We start from the raw sequence: 18,570 nt of genomic DNA, 5'->3' as shown, positions 1-18,570 counted from the left end.
TTTTCCTTTTGGCTCTATGACATAGTTTCGGATAAATGAGTACGGGACGCTGAAGGTGGTGAGTGCTGATAAGATGCCTCCAGTGGAACCAATAAAGGAGAGTCACCCAGAGAAAGAGGGGGACTCAGAGGTGCCACCTACCAGCAGAGACAATCCTATCATTGCTCAGGGTAAGGGCACTGCTGTGACACTTCTGGGGTTGGTACCATCATGCAGCAGCTACTGTCTGGCTTAGACCCCAAGCGAGGCAAATAAGTACTGCTTCCTGCTCTCCTTCCTTCAGTGACCTTTAGGCCTCCCTGCTTCTCTTCTCTTTCTCCTAAATCAGATGTACCAGAGCAGTCCAAGCTGCCAACAGCAGAGAGCATGTGTCACTGTGATACTTGTGGCCGTCGACATGTCTCAGACGGGACCCGGGAACGCAGGGGATTCTGCAGTGAACACTGTCACCAGCAGTTCAAAGAAAGGTGAAGGAGAGGGAATCTGTGCTGCACAGAGCTGTAACCATTTGTCTGTCTGCTTGCAATTCCTGCTGTGTATTCTCCAGCAAGGCATGCAAATGTAGGTCTCTCTAGTGGGTGCTGGAGACTGTATCTGTTTCCCTCTTTCCTTTAGGTAGCTTGCTCTGGCTGCCATGTAGAGGTATGAAGACCTGTTCCCAGGGGCAGCAAGAGTCACGGGAAGCCAGATTTTCTGCTTTCTAGTTTGCAGCTGCATAAATGTGCAGCTACTGGCGCAGGATTCCTGCGGGAGGTGCTGCAAGAGGTGCTCCCAGGCTGAACCACGCATGGGTCAGGAGGGGATTTCCAACCTCACCGCCTTGCCGCCTTACAGACTCTGTTCTCTGAGGTGTCACCAAGGATAAAGTGAGACTCTGACATGTTTTTGTCTAGGAGAAGTGTACACATTAGCCAGGAGGAATGAAAATGCATATGTGTGTAAGAAATGGGGTGATGGTGATTCTTCAGCAGTCACTCTCTTGTAGTCGTGTTGACTGCCACCCAATCTATTGCCACATGCTCTGCTGCAGTGATTTATTCTCCCTTCCTCCATGCAGATCTGTCATTGTGGAAAACTCTGCCAGCAGCACCAATGTCAATGAAATCCTCAAGCCTGTGAAGAAACGAAAGAGAAAGGATTACCAAAGCCCTTCGGAGGAAGAATATGAATCTGAACAAATGGTAGGAAGACAGAAGGTGCATGTGTGTATGCATGTCTACATGATAGTATGGAGGTAGGCCAGTGACCGCACAAGTATCTGATGCAAGTGTGTACAGTTCTCATTGGTGCTTCTTAATACCATATCAGCTATGTGTCCAAGTGGTAACCAGAACTGTTAATACCAAAAAGACTTGAATGCATGGATTGTCATGGCTTCTAGGGACTTTGCCTGCTGTTCAATGTGCTGAATGTGCTGGATGATACAGCACTGGGCACACTCTGCTTAGGTTATAAGTATTGACCTCTCTCAACTGGTCTCTTGAATTTGGGCCGCCAAATGTAGTGTTGAAGTAAGAGAGCATCTTTTGACTGTGTAATGAATGGGGAAGAGAGAGGGACTTTGACAAGCTAAAGAAGCTCTGTGCTTGATAGTCTTACCTCAAGTAGATTCACACCAGGTGTGATTGCTCTGGTTCCTACCACTCAGCACCAAATTCTCCTTCAGATTCCCATCACCAGATCTTCTTGGACCCTCATTTCTGGCCTAGGCATCATCCAAATCATGAATATTGTGGAGGCCCCTCATGGCACTGACAAGAGTGTACAGTATGCAGTTTAAACCTCTGTATGAGAATCTGTGATTTCCAACATGATGGGCTGCTATTTTGTCCGCTTTCATGCTTAGGAGGAAAAGCAGGAAGAGAGGAAAAACTCCGCAGGAGACTCAGCCATCAGCAATCCAGACACTGAAGCATGGAACGGGAGCCAGCACGGTATGGAGGGCCTGGGGAGCTGGGAGGGTGAGTGCTCTGCCATCGTGACCCCTTCTTACAGGTGCAGAAGTAAGTGGAGCCACGCAACTGAGGCTGCAGGGTCCCTCTGCGGCACTGAGGGCCAGGACTAGTGTTACGGTGCTCTAGATGTGAGTCAAGGGCACAGACCTTGACTCACAAACAAGGCAGAGCTTGACAGAGCTGTTACCTGTTCCTGAAGGCTTGTAAGCTTCTCTGTTGCTTGGTCCTGCTCTCCCTTTCTCTTTCCCTTTCTCTCCTTCCTCTCTTTCTCTCCGTGGGTGTACCCTTACAAGTGTACAGGAAGTATGGGTGTGCTGTTCAGTGCTTTTGGCCCCTTCCCATTGAGAGCTGATTTTTTCACTTGTTTTTGAGTATGCTCTTTGTGATGATCCCATTTTGCTCTGAGAGGTGCTATTATGAGTTGCAGCGTGACTCTATTGCATCTGTCTTCACCCCACTTTGGACACTCTCAGGCGGATCATCCTGCTCGTGATCATGACCGCGAGTTTGGGAGCTGGCCCTAGCCTGCTGAGGGGGGCTTACCTCCAAGTAGAGGAGCTGATGCCTCCAGAGCAGTTCTGTCTCAGCAGTGGTGGGAGATTAGCCTGCTACAAGCCCAACTGGCCAGGAGTCCCTCTGCAGCTGGGAGCAGCCTCCTTTTTGATGCAATGACCATTTTGATTGTACCAGCTAGAGCAGAAGTGGTTGCATAGGTCTCCCTACAAACTATGGGCTTTGCATAGGATGTTTTATTTGCCAGAAGCCTCTCAGACACCTTGCCAGAGCACCTGTATAGTGATAGAGGACATTTGAGGTCATGGGGACGTATGTGAAATGGGGCCTTTCAGCTCTGTCCCTCATCAACCAACCAGACAGGTTTGCTGGTGAAGGGGCTCTGGTAGGGTGGTGCTGAGTTTCATAGGGATGCTGGACTGTGTGTGAGAGCAGGATGTGGCCCCAATGGGACCCAAGGCCTCACTTGCCTTCTGCACTGCCCTGAGGCAAGCATGGACTGGGGCTGGAGCTGACCCTCAGCAGCACCTCTTGTGTGTGCATTTGTGCTGCGCTCAGGTGCCAGCGAGGAGAAGAAAGAAGGCTGGTCTTGGGCGTCCTACCTGGAGGAGCAGAAAGCTGTCGCTGCCCCTTTAGATCTCTTCCAGGATGTGAGTTGGGATTTTCCTGTCTTTTTCCCCTCTTTCATCTTCTCTCTTCTTTCCCTTTTTTTCCCACCCCTCCTCTTTTTCCTCTCTTCCTTGCTTCCCTGTTTTGTGGGGCTCTGTGCAATAAGCAAGCTCCTTTCTTCATTCAGAAGTGACCAGTTAGTCTCACTGCTTTCCAGTTGTCATTTATCCCCACTCCTGCTCCCTGGTGGGGACCTGTCCCTCAGCCCTGCACCTTATGTATGCCTAGGGCACCCTGATGGCTCTGGAAGGATGGTGGAGCCCTTCCAGGCCTTCCCTGAGCCAATATGTGAGTGTTCTGGAAAGCTGTGTGCTGTGTTGACCTCTGCTTCTGGCTGGATGCTCAGCAGGGCACGACAGGGGCCCAGACTCCCGTGCCCCCACTCTCCTGCAGCCCCAGAGCTGTGCAGCTGCCACACGGGCTAGTGACCCAGGGACAACTTTGCCCTGCCAACAATGAGAGAAGCAAACCTGCAGGTAGATAGAAGAACATATCTTTCCACAGAGAAAGGATTAAATTTGGCTGACATCATAACCTGTTGCCCAGCATCTCCAGGGCTCAGAAGCTCCCATTACCTGACGGTTGCTTCATGGGATTGTTCTAGACCCTTTTATCTGTGTTGGTTTTTACATTTTAGTTTAATTTTTGTTTCTAGTACCAAGTAGCTTCCCAGCACAAGAATGGCTTTAAAGTGGGGATGAAGCTGGAAGGAATCGACCCACAGCACCCATCTATGTACTTTATCCTTACTGTGGCTGAGGTAAGGCACTTCCAGCTTTGCGGGTGCATCTCCAGCTGTTTTTTTGTCCTCTCCTCCTCCCCAGGCAGCAGAAGGCTTGGCAGGAGAGGAGGCAGTGCAAGGAGGCTGGTGCAGGACTTTCGGCCCTCACTTGCACATCGCTGCCAGTGTCAAGGAGGTTTCCTACTAGTTCGTAGAGGACAGGGGGGATAATGCTGTGGAGCAGATGCCATGTTTAAGTGTAGTTAGTCTCTCCACCACACTGACACTGCATGTCAAGATGACATCATGGCTTCACCGTGGGGTGAAAAGACTATAGCAGTGGCAACTGTTTCTTGCCTGAGATCATGCCTCTAAGACAGGTTTGACCCCTGAAGATAGACAGTCTGGAGGTATCCCTTTTCTTCTCTCTGTGGAGGCAGTGTTTCTGGGGCTCTCAGCTCAGCCATATGTCATACCCCAAAACCAACCTTGCCTTGCAGTGCTCTTAGGGCCCAAAGGAACTAGGAAAAATGTCCATACAGCAGTGGCTGCTGGAGAGATTTCACCCAGACAGCATGGCATTCAGCCAAAACCCTGTGCTGGAATCTCCTACAGATGCAGAAAAAGGAATCTTTGGCCTTGCCAGATCTGACAAAACACCTGACCATTTAATAAAATCATGCAACAGCTGAGGTTGGAAGGCAACTCTGGAGATCATCTAGTCCAAACTCGCTGCTCACACATGGACGTGATCGCTTGGAGCAGGTTGCCCAAGACCATGTCAGACAGCTTTTGCATGTCTGAGAATGGTGATTCTACAGCCTCTCAGGGCAACCTGTTCTAGTGCGCAGTCACCCTCACAGTCAAACAAAATTTCCTTAGATTCAGATGGAGCTTCCTGCATTTCAGTTTGTGCCCATTGTGTCATGTTCTGTTTCCACTTCCTATTATGCCAGCGTATGTGGCTGGGTTTATGATGACTCAGCACTTAATCTTGCTTCATGCCAAACACCTCCTGGGATTGGCATGTGCTTCCCACATCAGGGAAGCTGACATATTTATTAATATGACCTTTTCTTTCCCTAAGTGATATACTTAGACTGTATGTGGGAAAGGATGTGTATGCAATGCACTGCCAGGGCAGCCAGAGATTTTCATAGTCCATCCTTTCTCCTGCCCGTCCCGGTCATAGGTGTGTGGTTACCGCATGCGCCTCCACTTTGATGGCTACTCTGAATGCCATGATTTCTGGCTGAATGCTGACTCCCCCAACATCCACCCTGCTGGCTGGTTTGAGGAGACAGGGCACAAACTCCAGCCCCCAAAAGGTAAGGAGTTGGAGAGTCTGGGTCTGTAGGCCCTGTTGAACAGGGAGAATGAGGAGCAGACACACAAACTGCTAGCGGGAACTAAGGGCCAGGTGAGCAACAGGGACTACTACTGTGTTGGGGCTGTTGCCTGACAGCCCTGCAGGTACCTGTCACCACTACAGCTTGGCCTCCTCCCATTTTCGGGGGCAAAACCCTGTTGCTGTTGATGATACTGTGCTGCTGGAGCCTAGCGGCCACAAAACCCTGGTCAGCACACTGTGTGCACCACTGGACATCTGGGACCAAAACTTTCCAAGGAGGATCCTAGAGCTGAATTTGCATTCCAGTGCTAATGTTTCTCAGCATCCCTCTGAAACAAGCCACTGGCCTGTACTGGATGTGGCTAGACAGTGGGATTTCCTAGGGTGCCCTAGGGCCCATTTGTCCCCAGAGAGGCCACCTGGGCAGGGTGAGGGCCAGTTAGACTGGGGCGGCTGGGCTCAGGCGTGTGACCTCTGCCGACTGTGCTGTCTGCTGTCTGTGAACTGGCTGCTTTCCTTTCCCTTCCTGAGGGGTTGTAGGTTATAAGGAGGAAGAATTCAGCTGGACAAACTATCTGAAGATAACAAAGGCTCAGGCAGCTCCAAAGCACCTCTTTGTGATCCGAAATAGTGTGAGTAGCAGATTCTTCTTCCTGTCAGGTCCTACAGGTTCAAGCGTAATTTCCTCCCATTCATCCCAGCCCAATCACTCCCCCAGATTGAAGCTATTCAACATCCACCCCACACCTCAGAATCCTCACAGTGCAAAGGGCCAAATGAATGCACTGCTCAAGTTGCTTAATGAGACATGTTATGGTTTACTGCTGAGGATCTGCAACTTGGACACTAACCTGGTCTGTTCAAAACTGAGGTGGATCCATCTCACGCACAGTTACAGCTCTCCTAGACCTACTACTGGGGAAAAATAGCCTTTTTTCCTTTTTTTTTTTAATTTAAATATTGCACCAATATAATTTTGTTTTCTCTTGAACTTTAATTTTCATACACAACTTGAATAAGGAAGAGGAGAATACTATGAAATGCTAAACACTGATAATTTCTTTGCTGATTGCAGAGGAAGCTCAAACTACTGATAAATCAGTCCCTCAGAGTTGTATTTCTATGTCTAAATCATCCTCGAGAAGCTGCTTCCTTGCCAAGGTGGCAATGCATGACAGCTGCAATGATCCTACCGCTGTGTGTGATGTTTTGCACGGATTTTGTATCCAAGCAGTTAAGGCAGGTAGGGTAGAGGGCCATGTCCTAAATCCTCCTAGAGGATTTAGTCGCTGCACACAGTGGAGGAGCATGACTACAAAGAAGTATTTTGTCATAGAACCTGAACCAATATAAGGTAGAGACTGCTGCTGTCTTGGAGCTTACTGCTTATATAAGATCCTGAGGACCTGAAGACACTTTTTTTCTACTTTCTTTGTGTAGTCCAGTCAAGTTATTTACCTGTGCCTGTTTTCTCGTGTGCATAGCAGGGTGCTGCTTTCTGAAGCCCCTAAGGGGTCACAGACCATGGCTAAGAGGCAGGGTTGAGTCCTATTTGGGATGGTTTAGGGGTGTGCAACAGTTCAAAGAAGTGGTGAGATGTGGCACCATGGAAACGAACAAAACCTACCTCTCCTTGCAGCACGAGGCTCCACCAGGCTTTGAGGTGGGCATGAAGCTTGAAGCTGTGGACCGCATGAACCCTTCCCTGATCTGTGTTGCCACAGTGACAGACGTGGTGGACAATCGCTTTTTGGTGCACTTTGATAACTGGGATGATACTTACGATTACTGGTAAGCACAGAATGGCTCCTGGACACCACGAACAAGGAGCACTGCTGCTGTTTTAGCAAAAGTGATGGATGCTTTGGAATGTTCCCAAAATGTCCTTGAGGCAGGCTAGCAGTGGTCTGATAGGTCAGAGGGTTGCCTGCCTGTGCTGGAGGAAATAACTTTTCCAGTTCCATGTCACTTTGTTACTTTCTGTGATGCAGGCATGTCTCTCCCATTAACATGCGATTAAAGTAGTCTTGATTATAAGCCTTGACTTGGGCCTGAAACTCACTTCAGTGTCAGGCAGGGCCACCTACAATGTCACCAAGGCAAAGACTGAAGGTCTAACCTTAAAAGGAGCTTGTGAGGCCAGGGATAGAGAGTATGTGTCTGTGTGGGAGGGGAGGTCACAGATAGGGTTGGCCAAGGCTGGTTAAGGCAAATTAGTGTGATCAAGGCCTTGAAATCAAGTCTGCATCCATCCGCTTCATAGCCAGAACCTGCAGACCTCTCTCTTTCTGTCTGCCTCAGTTCCTTGCCTGAAGAGCTGTTTCTGTAGACGTTGCTGCCTCCGTCATTTGAAACGTCTGCCCCTGCTGCTTGCTCCTTGCTAGGTAATGCTGGTCACAAGAAATGGCTTCTGTGTGCTGTGCCCCAGAGCAGACCCAAGAAGCAGGAGCATCTGAGTAACCATCATCTGTTTGGGGTCCACAGCCAAATCTGGGGTCCACAGCCACATCTGTTTGGAGTCCACAGCTCCTTGAGCTCCCCAGCTGCTCAGCTCTACCCGCTCTGAGCTCCAAGAAATGTGCAGCATGTCTTCCTTCCCACGGCAGCTTTACTTTTCAATGGGTAGCTCCACTGTGGAGCTTGCACCCAGAGCATATTCATAGAATCATAGAATCATCCAGCCCTTTCACCAGCTTCATCACCCTTCTTTGAATGCACTCCAGCGCCTCCATGTCTTTCTTGTAGCAAGGGTCCCAAAACTGAACATGATATTCAAGGTGCATCCTCACCAGCACCAAGTACAGAGGCATGCTCCCTTCCCTGGTCCTGCTGGCTACGGATTGTCAGAGATCATGCCCTACTGCTATGAGCTGGAGCCTCCCTCCTCTAGCCTTTGACTCCACGGTCTCCTGGATTATTCATGAATGAGGGTGCTATAAAAGACAGAAGCTTTTGCAAAGCATTTGCAGGTGACATAGACCTGGGCTGTGCTTCCAGGCAGTCCATCCTGGGTCCTGACAGTCTGCACTGTCCAGCAGTGATGAGCTGGCTATCTCTGCCACATAAGTGAACATACATGTTTTGCAGGTGTGATCCCAGTAGTCCGTATATTCACCCAGTCGGATGGTGTCAGGAACATGGCAAACCTCTCACACCTCCTCAAGGTGAGTAGGTGGCCAGGGAGCACAGCCTGCACTAGTGCATCCTCTGGGCGACAGGCTTCCCCTGGAGAAACAAGGGTGCCCAGAGGCTTAAATCCCACAGCCTCTGCTCGCCTGCAGGCCTGGGAGGTTTCCATGAGCAAGGTCACAGCCAAATAGTCTGCATGCACTGGTCAAGGGTCTTGTGTTCAAGTGCAGCACTGCTTTTTTTCAGGCCAAGTGGGCAGATCAGGAGGCCTAAGTGCTGGCCCAGAGGTTTTTTCTTCCCCTGCGCTCTGTATATCATGGTCCATAAGAAAAAGCAGCTCATTTTGATGTCTCAGGTTCCTGTGTGCCTCGTGGAGGCGTGATTGGTCCTGCAGGACAGTAGGACATTGTGGGATATTGCTGTCCTCTGCAAACCTGTGTGTCTCACCCTTCTAGATTATCCTGATCCTGACAACTTCACTTGGGAAAAGTACCTAAAGGAAACTGGAGCATCTGCTGTTCCAGCTTGGGCTTTTAAAGTGGTAAGTGCCCCATCCTCAACTCTGCTGTGCCTTGGCAGGCCTTCAGGTTTTCTCCGCTGTCAAATCCATGCTCTTGTGAAAGGTGATGTGTGGTGGGCTCCTGCTACAGCCTAGGGTTCAAATCTACACTCAAGGTGCATAAATCAAGGCTATATTGGACAAAAAGATGCAAACTAGGAAAAATGAAAAATATGGCCACTTCCTTAGCTAAATAGGAGGCACATGGTGGAAAATAATTTCAGCTTACTTGATGGTTCATCTCCAATTCCAGTAATGGCCGCTCTCTCCAGCCAATTGCAGGCACAATGTAATTCCTCAAAATGGGTCTCTGTGAGGCCTTTTCTCATTGGCAGAGATATCTTATGTCAACACAGTTCAGAAATCCATCCCTACTCTCTCCTGCTTATAATTCCGAACTTGGGAGGACTCCAACCTCAATGAGCCGGAAGTGGGAGCTAGACTTTGGAGCACATGTTGGTGGAAAAATGAGGAAGGAGTGCGGGAGCCCAGAGCACATTCCTGATCCTCAATAACCTGGTGTGCTGCTCACCCTCAGCGCCCACCCCATGGCTTTCTGGTCAACATGAAGCTGGAAGCAGTGGACAGAAGGACACCTTCCTTCATCCGAGTGGCCAGTGTGGAGGATGTGGAGGATCACAGAATAAAGGTGGGTCCAGGAATCTCGGTGCTGAACTTGCATGCAGAGACTGTCCTGACTTCTCCCAATCTTCCTATTTTGCTGTGCCAGTTGCAATGGCAAAGTATGTGGAACTCTGTGGAAGCATTAAGTAGGAAGGATGGCAAATCTCATTGCCTGGCTCCAAGAGTGGAGCAGAACCTTCTGTTGCAGTTCAGGTCTACCCTGCTGTTTGCCATCAGCTTGAAGGGTTGCAGCGGTTAAAAAATTACCTTTTCACTTGTTTCCTCAGATCCATTTTGATGGCTGGAGTCACGTCTATGATTTCTGGATCGATGCAGATCATCCAGACATCCATCCCATAGGCTGGTGCTCAAAAACTGGGCACCCACTGCAGCCTCCTCTCAGTAAGTCATTGGTCTGAGACAGCACCTCACACCGGTGCCAAGAGTGCCACATCCCTACTGTCACTGACCCCTGGTCATGGACAGAAATGTGCACTGGCCGAGGATGATCAGGGAGTAGAGGCCTTTCTCATAGAGCTGGCAGGTGGAAAAGTCCCTGCAGTTTGGAGCACACAAGGAACACAGGTATCTGGCTCCACCTATGGTCCTGGTTATGACTGTTTCTCTCCTGTTTCTTCTTCTTGTACAGGGCCAAAGGAGCCAGCCTCCTCTACCCATGGTGGCTGCCCTACTCTGGGCTGCAAGAGCATCCCTCACACTAAAGGCTCCAAGTACAACTTTCACCACAGGTGAGCTTGCCCAGCGTGGTTTGGAGGGGCAAGGGGTTGCTGTGGGCTCAGCACTGGGGCCTTTCTCCTCTCCTTTACCACCCACACAACTTCTTGGCACCCGTCTTTGCCCCATTCTGCCCACCACCTCAGTTATATCCCTCCCTCTAGCCCAGGGGCAGCCCTGGCACTACTTGTGCCAGGGCTGCTTAAAGCATGGAGGTTTCATTCCTAGTGTAATTCCTTATGAGGTGGTGCTGCATGCTCTGTATTTGCTCTGTGTAACTCAGAAATCCCCAAGGGCAACCTAGACACCTATTTGCCTGTGGGACATATGGGCTATATAGAGGACAGCCTTAGGTACCTTTCTGACACTGCTCATTGATACCAGCTTCCAGGATTATATTCTTCCAGTCCCTTATGGATGCTTTTTCCTCGTGAGTTTTTGAGCTGGAGGGTGCCAAGACAGGACACTAGAACTCCCCTAGGTTGAGTGTGTGAACTTTTTCTGGGGAAGTCAGGAATGATGTCATACTGATCCCAATACAGCAAGCTAGCATCAGGGCAGAGAAGCATGTCAGGTGGAGAGTACTTGAGAGCATGGCTGGAGGACCAGGCTCCCAGAGGTTTCTCTCCTGGCTAGGCTCATGAAACCTGCTTCTTCCTTACTCTCTTCCTTTTGGGGCCTGTGAACAGTTTAGATGTCTGTGGAGGGAAGGAAAAGATTATGGAGACTCTGTAAAACCTTCTGACTTTGTTAATCAGGACTGTGGAGACTTTTACAGGCCAGCAGTTACAGCTGTGGAGAAGGTGGGACTAGGATTTGTACCTAGAGGAGCTCACTTGTCCTGCCTGTGAACTCATAAACGCAATGCCCTGGACTCGGCATTTTTTCAGCAAGTCAGTGACATTGCTTTGTGTGGCCAGAGCTGTGCCTTCCTGTGGTTTGAAGTGGAGGAGTAGCCCTGCTGCCAAATGCACTGGGCCTGGCTGGTGGTTTTGTGCTGCCCCATGCTGGATCCAACACTTGTCTACCCCTCTGTTCTCTAGGAAGTGCCCTACACCGGGTTGTGACGGGTCAGGACACGTGACCGGGAGATTCACAGCCCATTACTGCCTCTCAGGATGTCCACTGGCAGAGAAGAACCAGAGCAGGCTCAAAGCAGACTTATCTGACACTGAACCCTCAGCTCGAAAGAGGAACCTGATAAGCTTCTCTCAGCGAAAGAAATCTCGGCACCATGGGAGGTAGGGGCAAGTCTGGTGAGGCCAGTTCAGGCAGAGCTGCACCTACACTATGCTGGGTGACTTTGGAAGAGACATCCAACCTTACCCCTGGGGATGCGTGCTTGCTGGCAGCCGTTGTTTGTCCTTCAAGCTCTATTGGGTCATCTTGGGCATCACTCCTGCTTTTTCTTTCCATTTTGTGTGAGCTTGGCTCTTAACCATTTGAGTTAGGGTCTTCCTAACCCTTCCTCCCAGTAAAAGGTAATCCTTCCTCCCAGTGCAAAGGGACAGCTCTGTGCTATGCAGAGAAGAGTCCTCAGACTAGTCCCAGCTGAATTTGAAACCCATCTTCTTGTCTCTTTAGAGGGCGACCTCCAAAGTACCGAAAGATCCAGCAGGAAGACTTCCAGAGTAAGTGGAGTAAACTGTGTCTTCTTGTGTCACTTCCATGTGTCACTGCAAGTCAGAGGCATGGAGTGAAGACTTGGCAAGGTGGATGGGAGGGAAACATCTCCTCTTGGTCTCTATGGTCAGACCTAGTGCAGGTTAGCACCTCCTGGAGGTCTGTGCACAGCTCATGGCTTGATTGTCAAAGTTCTGTGATAGGAAATGTTCCTGACTTTTATCAAAGCTGTACTTGTTCCCTCATTATGTCTCTTGACTTATATTCATGCTTCCTTTGATTGCATTAGGGCAGGGATTATCATCCTCTTTCCATGGCAGTGAATTTTCCAAAGCCCTCTGTCCACTGCAGACAAGGATGTCATGTCTTCATCCTATGGGTGCCATGTTAGCCCTGAAACATCAGCGGAATTGTGAAATGCCATGTTATTGCCACAGTACAGAAAGTTAATGCTGAATAGTTTGCTTTGCATTTAGTTCTTATGACTGAAATAAAACATAGAATGTCTGCAAGAGGCAAACACATTTTGAGTTACCAATTCTACTATTAGTTTGGTCTGGTGCCTGTCCCAGCACTAGGAACAAATGAAAAGGATCACTTTTTGGGAGATAATCCTAACTCCTTGGAGCAGAGAATAAGATAAAAGCTTTGTTAAAATCTAAAATGAACTAAACGATTAAGGATTGCATTCTAATCTGAAAATTGATGTTAGTCTTTAGTTTAGTTTAGTTTAGAAAATGAATGATAGGAAGTGGTAAGAACAAGGAAGAGCTAAGCCTGTTGGCTCAAAAATTCTTCTCCACCGTTGTCAATACCATCTGCTTGGACTCTTTGATGCACTAGTAACCTGTTAATGCAAGGGATAACCTGGTTCTTTACAGTCGGGATCTATGAGATCATCTGATCCCAGGTCCTCGGCTGACAGGACTTGTAGAATGGGATAAGATGTGCATGTTTCTCTACTTTCTGTACTGTCTTGTCTTTTTATTGCCAGCTATTTCCTCAGACAATATGCACCAGTCGCTTTTTATGTCTGCTCTGTCTGCCCACCCTGACCGCTCCCTGTCCCTCTGCTGGGAGCAGCATTGCAAGCTCCTGCCAGGAGTGGCTGGCATCACAGCAACCACAGTGGCCAAGTGGACCATTGATGAGGTAAGACAATTTTGGAGAGAGCTTGCTGACTTCTAACCCACTTGTGGCTGTGCAGTGCTGTCGGCATGTGTGCCAGGTGCTGAAGAGCCTTGAGAGCCAGTTCTGTGGACTGTTAAGGAGATGGTCAGTTTGATGCACTTGTGTTTAGCAGGAGAAGTGGCTCTTGCCCTGGTGGCAGCTTCTGGGAAGGACACATGCAGGATGAACTGCCAGAGCTTTGCTTGAATGTGGCATTAGCTCAGGGCAGGGAAATGAAGGCAATCAGCAGTTTCTTCATTTAGCATCTTACAATTTCCAAACAAACCAGTTTAAGCTTTTTTAATTGAAAAAAAAAAATGACCATTGACTCAGCAGGATTCTCCCTTATCATCTCTCATTCACTTTCTCTGGCATCCACAATAGCTCCTTTTGAGGCCAGGGTAGTTGGACTGCTGGAGCCAGAGTGTCAGCCCTGGCTGCCAGGCTTGCCTGATACCTCCATTACCCTTTGGTGTGTCTTTCTACTGACCTGGACCCTCAGCTGGAATCATCTCATCATGCTGAATACTGCTTGCTGGAGATGAAGCTGCTGTGGCATTTGCTGCTGTAGAGTTGGAGGGATCTGCAGCCTTTCCGTGATCTGAGAGTGGTCTCCCCTAGTCATAGGTGGGCACTGCAACTGCAGTCTAAAAAGGATATCGTGTGTTACCCTATACCACTGTTTAAGGCAAAATACCACTGGGCTCAGGGTGTTTCCACTCAGGGAAGTTACTTTAGGGAAGCCTTAACACTGCTCTTCCTCTCTCTTCCAAGGTCTTCAGCTTCGTCCAGACTCTGACAGGTTGTGAGGACCAAGCCAAACTCTTCAAGGATGAGGTGAGATTGGCCAGAGGACAGGCACCAGTGGCCCAGGACAGCAAAGCAGGAGGGAGGGATCAGCCAGTAGCCTTTGACCCATAGCACATCCCTTGAATGTCAAGGGTGTTGGTACCTGACATCAATCTTGCCCTACTTTTGTCTCACCTCTTCCTCCTCTCCATCCCTGTGTCATCTCACTGGAGCATCAGTCCAGCATTATTCCTGTCCATCAACCCTGCTCATAGTTTTTAGACTCCTCCGCAGACAAAACCATGGAGGAGCTGTTCTCCAACATACACAGTGTGTCTGGGGCAAGCTGATCCTGGGCATTCTGGGTGCAGTATGTGTCCTAGCCTGTTGAGTCTGTGCTTTAGTGGTGCTCAGGCAATTAGAGCCAAGCTGGGGCAGCCTTCATGAAGGCAGGGGACTAGAGCCAGGAATAGATTGTTGTTCAGAGAAAAATACCTGCTGGCTGTGTCCTGTGCCTCTTGTGATCTGATCTTCTTGTGGTCCAGCTCTTACAGTCTGTGACTGTAGGTCAGTTGGCTAGCTGCAGAGCAAGCTTTGTGGCCACCCGTGAAAGAGTCATTGTGCCTGTTCTTGGTTGTACAAATTTACCAGTTTTGGTTTACATGACACAGTGGGTTGGGACATGGTGAGAACAATGCGCATGGCTTGTTCCCTACTCTGTATGAATGGGGGTGGCCTGGATCGGGGAAGAAGCAGTGGTACAACACTCCAAATGTCTTGGAAAGGAACAGCTTGAGCTATCCACTCCTGGCAGCAGATGTGAAGGTGAGTGACAATGTGTGCGTCTCCAGGGAGAACCCATGGTTGTCCCTGAGAAATATCAGCCTGGCTTTCTGATGAATGCCCTTGTCCCTGCTCTCCTCTCCAGATGATCGACGGCGAGGCTTTCCTCTTGCTGACACAGGCTGATATTGTCAAAATTATGAGCGTCAAGCTGGGTCCAGCACTCAAGATCTACAATGCCATCCTCATGTTCAAAAATGCTGACGACACCTTAAAGTGACTTTTCTTGGCCCAACTGAGACCTTCTCTCAGCAGTGGTGCTGCCAAACTGTCTGGCCAGGACAGAGGCCTCCCACAACAACCCACAGCTTGTCATGTCCTGCCCATGCTCTCTTGGATGCCTCATGTCTATTCTCACACCAGTCTATCCCCCTGACCCTCTTCCTCCCCCTCTTTCTCTCTCTCTCCATGCTATTCCTCTCCTCCAGTGTTGGTAGAGGCTCATGAGGCAGAGGGTGGATGCGGGACTTGCCTGCCTTAGCATGAAAGCCACCCTTGATTTGCTCCAAGTGTGGTGACTGCACTAGCTCAGGGTTGTGTTCATGGACAGTGGAGTGTCACAGAGGATGAAGGGAACCAAGGGCTGACACCACTCACTGCTCAAGTGACCAAGAAAGGGAAAGAATTGACTACCCACATTCATACTCACACCTATTTTGAGGCTTGTCTTTTCTCTGTTCGGAAACTGAGAGATATTTTTCCCTGCAATGTGTTCCTCTGGGAGGAGGTTAATGTGAACAACATATGAGGAACACTTCCAAGGAGCTTCTGCTCGCTTTAATTTTTCTCTCTTGGCTTCTGTGACTCCGTCTTTTAAAGCCAGATGATAACCTTGCTTTGCCTCTTCATTGCACTGGACATCAGTGGCCAATCTCATGCCCCTTTGTTGGAGCAGTGTGCACTGGCTGTGGCTCTGCCCATGACCAGCACCAGTGTTTTACTGCTCCTTAGCGTTAAGACAGCAGCCTTGGAGCCCCATGTGGCCAGGGCTGTAGGGATACAGAACAATGCTTACACTGAACAATGCTGGCTGTGCCAACACATCTCTGGGAAAAAGGCTATTTGATTAACTGGTATTCTTTACAGCAATTAAAATCCTCTACAAAGGAGAGGCAGAGAAAGGCCCTTTATAGTGTTGAGGCAGCTGAAAAGGGCGGGGGAAAAAACTTTATTTCTCTATAGGCAAATCTGGAGTTTGGTTCCTAAGGAATTCCTAATTTAGTTGACTCCATCATGCCAAGTCACCTTATGGCCCTCATTTTGCCCTCCTGAGCCCTTGTATTTTGTTACTGGAAACACAGAATTTGCATTTGTCCCCTGGTTTCCTTCCCTGCAGAGCTAGAATATTCAGCAGTGGACAGTTTTTGTCTGTCCTTCTAGCAACACAGCACTTTTTTAAAAATAGGGTGAGTGCACTTTGGAAATGTTTGTGTAACATGGTCCACCATAATGGAGGGAAGACCAAGTAGACTAGGATATTTTAGTGGAGAAAGCTGACGTGACTGGGGACACAGACAGAATCCTAGGCAGCTTTGGATAGTGCTCATGTCACCAGCTGCCAAGACAGGGAGGACTTACGCTGCCTAAGCAATGTTTTTGGGGTCTTTTATCCCTCCCGGTGTGTTTTCTGTGGGTGACTACCAAAGCAAGGATCCCAGCTGAAGGGACCAGAAGTGTTACTATGGTGCTTGTGGTTCTGCTCTGTCACACCAGAAGGAGGTCAGCACAGGCTGGGCTCCGTATGACTGGAGGAGGGTTCCTGGGTCCCTGGGAGTTTTCCACAGTCTGAAATGGTGTGGTCTGGGTCTGGATGTTTCTTTCCATTCCCGTGAGTGATAAAGCAGTAATGCAACAAATCTTTTCTCCTTTCCGTAATGCAACAAATCTTTTCTCCTTTCCCAGTGCCCAAAGAGAGAGGTGAGAGATCTTAGCATGTGCACCAGCAACATGTCTTGGAGCAACACTGCCTTGGAAGCCACTGTCACATTTGAGTCGATTTGTCCTAGGCTTCCTGTGGAAATGTAGCATTTTGACTCTTTCTTACTGAATATTTGGGGTCCTGTTTGACCTGCTTTTGAAATATCTGCTGTTTGCCATTCATGCAAAATTTGTAACTAGTCTATGTATTTATTTTGTCAGTGCTTGAGTTTGATTTAGTCAGTTCTCCCTTTCCCTTTTCATTCTCTTTCATCTCTTCAAGCATTGTAATGTGGCTAAGCTGAGGAGAGAAGGTGAATGGGAAAGAACGTGCATGTTCTTGAATCCCACCATTGTTCCCAGAGTCACCCTCAATCCACAGTAAATGGTGTCAAACTTGGTCTCGTCAGCTATTGGAAAATCTCTTCCTGGGCTACCCTGCATTGAAGAGGAAGAGGAGCTTTGGAGCCTTCAGCTGTGAGAATCTCCATGTAAACCATGCTCTAAAACACCTCCAGTTGTGATCTGGAATAACACATCTCCTACTTTACTCTTGGTACCCTTGCACCAGTCCTGGTCTGGGAGTATAAGGAAATCGGAATCCCATTCTTATCTGCTCCACTCCCTCATGCTAAGCCATTCCTCCTTTTTGGGAAAGGACTAAGCGTTGGCCTTGGGTGTGCAGGAAGAAATTGCTACCAGAGTATCAGATCTAAAAACAGCATGAAGGATGGAGAGTCTTGTCTTTCCCAGGACTGCCCAAGGGAGCAGAGATGGTGAGGAACTCCCAGGATACCTGTTGAAGGGGAAAAGGAGCTGTGTGACTGGTCCACAGGACCACACCGCCCACACTGACAGCTCTTGCTCTGCTGTTGTGGTGACCAAGCTGTACTCTGTGCCTGACAAGGTGGGCAGAGGTGGGTGCTGTAGCCTGTGCTGGCCTTGGACACCAGAAAGTCCCATTGGATACTACCTTCCTAAGCTCTTGTAATCTCCCTGTAAAAGCAGGTGCAGACGGACTGAGCCTGCCATGAATGTCCCCTCGGCTGCACAGCTGGATCCAGAGTCACTGGCGGGGATATTGCTGGATCCAAACTCTGCACAGGGGACAGCTTGCTAGAAAAAAACAAGCTCATGGGAAGTGTGAACTGAGATGTGAGGATTTCTGTCACGCTCTTGTCTGCTGTCGTGAACATCAGTCTACCTGCCTCTTGGGCTGGCTCCTTCCAGGCCTTTGGGTTCAAAGATTCTGAATTTGGTCTAGATGAGAGAGTTACAGAGCTTGTAGATGGTCAAGGGCTATTTACTGTTAAAGCTTATAATCTTTTCTTTCCTTAAAAAGAAAAAAAAAACACAGAAGTAAAACATACAAACCCAAAGCAGTGTATGTATGTGTGAATGGGTGTTTATGGTGTTTATGGGTGCTAGTATAGAAAAATAACAATGCTATTTGCTCTCCTGGTGGTCTGATGCTGTTCTATTATGACAGTTTCCAGCTGTTGCAAATATGTGGCTGGGGTAGCAGCAATTGGCAGCTGGAGGAGCAGGCAGCCTGTCAGGAAGCAGCGGTTGCCTGTGGTCCCAGCAGGGAAGCAGGGAGAAGGGAAGAGCGGCTTCACCCTCACTGTGGCTGGTCCTCCAGCCCCCTAAGTCCAATGAGGAGCTCCAGGCCAGGAAGTGTCAAAGCAGCCACGGCCATGGCAGAAGCACTGAAGTTTTTCATTCTTCCCATGTTGTCCAGCCAAGGTCCATCTGGATACCTCTTCTGCCACGTCACCAAGGAGCTGGAGCAGATGCTAGGGCTGAACCTGACCACATCTGCTGAAGATTCTTTCCAAGATAGGTGACAACAGCCTGAGTTTTTCAGTTCATAGAGGAATTTTAAATGTATTTCCAAGGCCCCTAAAGCCTGTGATCCCACAGTACTGTTTGTGCTGCCAAGGGTGGCCTTGGCTCAGCAGTAGCCATGGGA

At 49.0% G+C, this 18,570-nt stretch overlaps 1 protein-coding gene across 2 annotated transcripts in view; it reads left to right on the top strand.

Moving 5' to 3' along the window:
- L3MBTL1 (L3MBTL1, histone methyl-lysine binding protein) overlaps positions 1–17,653 on the top strand; it is a 19,622-nt gene extending 1,969 nt beyond the window's left edge. The window contains exons 3-21 of one of the 2 annotated variants that reach the window (XM_026037330.1): positions 26–170; positions 329–467; positions 1,058–1,181; positions 1,847–1,934; positions 3,027–3,118; positions 3,793–3,897; positions 5,051–5,186; positions 5,750–5,841; positions 6,849–7,000; positions 8,297–8,373; positions 8,794–8,879; positions 9,436–9,546; positions 9,809–9,923; positions 10,171–10,270; positions 11,300–11,497; positions 11,841–11,887; positions 12,874–13,031; positions 13,824–13,886; positions 16,584–17,653. In XM_026037330.1, coding sequence (XP_025893115.1) covers positions 26–170; positions 329–467; positions 1,058–1,181; positions 1,847–1,934; positions 3,027–3,118; positions 3,793–3,897; positions 5,051–5,186; positions 5,750–5,841; positions 6,849–7,000; positions 8,297–8,373; positions 8,794–8,879; positions 9,436–9,546; positions 9,809–9,923; positions 10,171–10,270; positions 11,300–11,497; positions 11,841–11,887; positions 12,874–13,031; positions 13,824–13,886; positions 16,584–16,706 — 2,151 coding nt within the window. In that variant the 3' untranslated portion in view covers positions 16,707–17,653. Of the gene's footprint in view, positions 1–25; positions 171–328; positions 468–1,057; positions 1,182–1,846; positions 1,935–3,026; positions 3,119–3,792; positions 3,898–5,050; positions 5,187–5,749; positions 5,842–6,848; positions 7,001–8,296; positions 8,374–8,793; positions 8,880–9,435; positions 9,547–9,808; positions 9,924–10,170; positions 10,271–11,299; positions 11,498–11,840; positions 11,888–12,873; positions 13,032–13,823; positions 13,887–14,766; positions 16,248–16,583 lie in introns of those variants that run through there. The other variant, XM_026037331.1, reaches the window with a different exon arrangement.
- Positions 17,654–18,570: the final 917 nt, after the last annotated feature.

This window comes from Nothoprocta perdicaria, unplaced genomic scaffold (assembly GCF_003342845.1).
Source record: "Nothoprocta perdicaria isolate Ctin4 unplaced genomic scaffold, notPer1 scaffold_196, whole genome shotgun sequence".
NCBI classification, from domain to species: Eukaryota; Metazoa; Chordata; class Aves; order Tinamiformes; family Tinamidae; genus Nothoprocta; species Nothoprocta perdicaria.
This window is presented reverse-complemented; position numbering and strand designations above follow the sequence as displayed.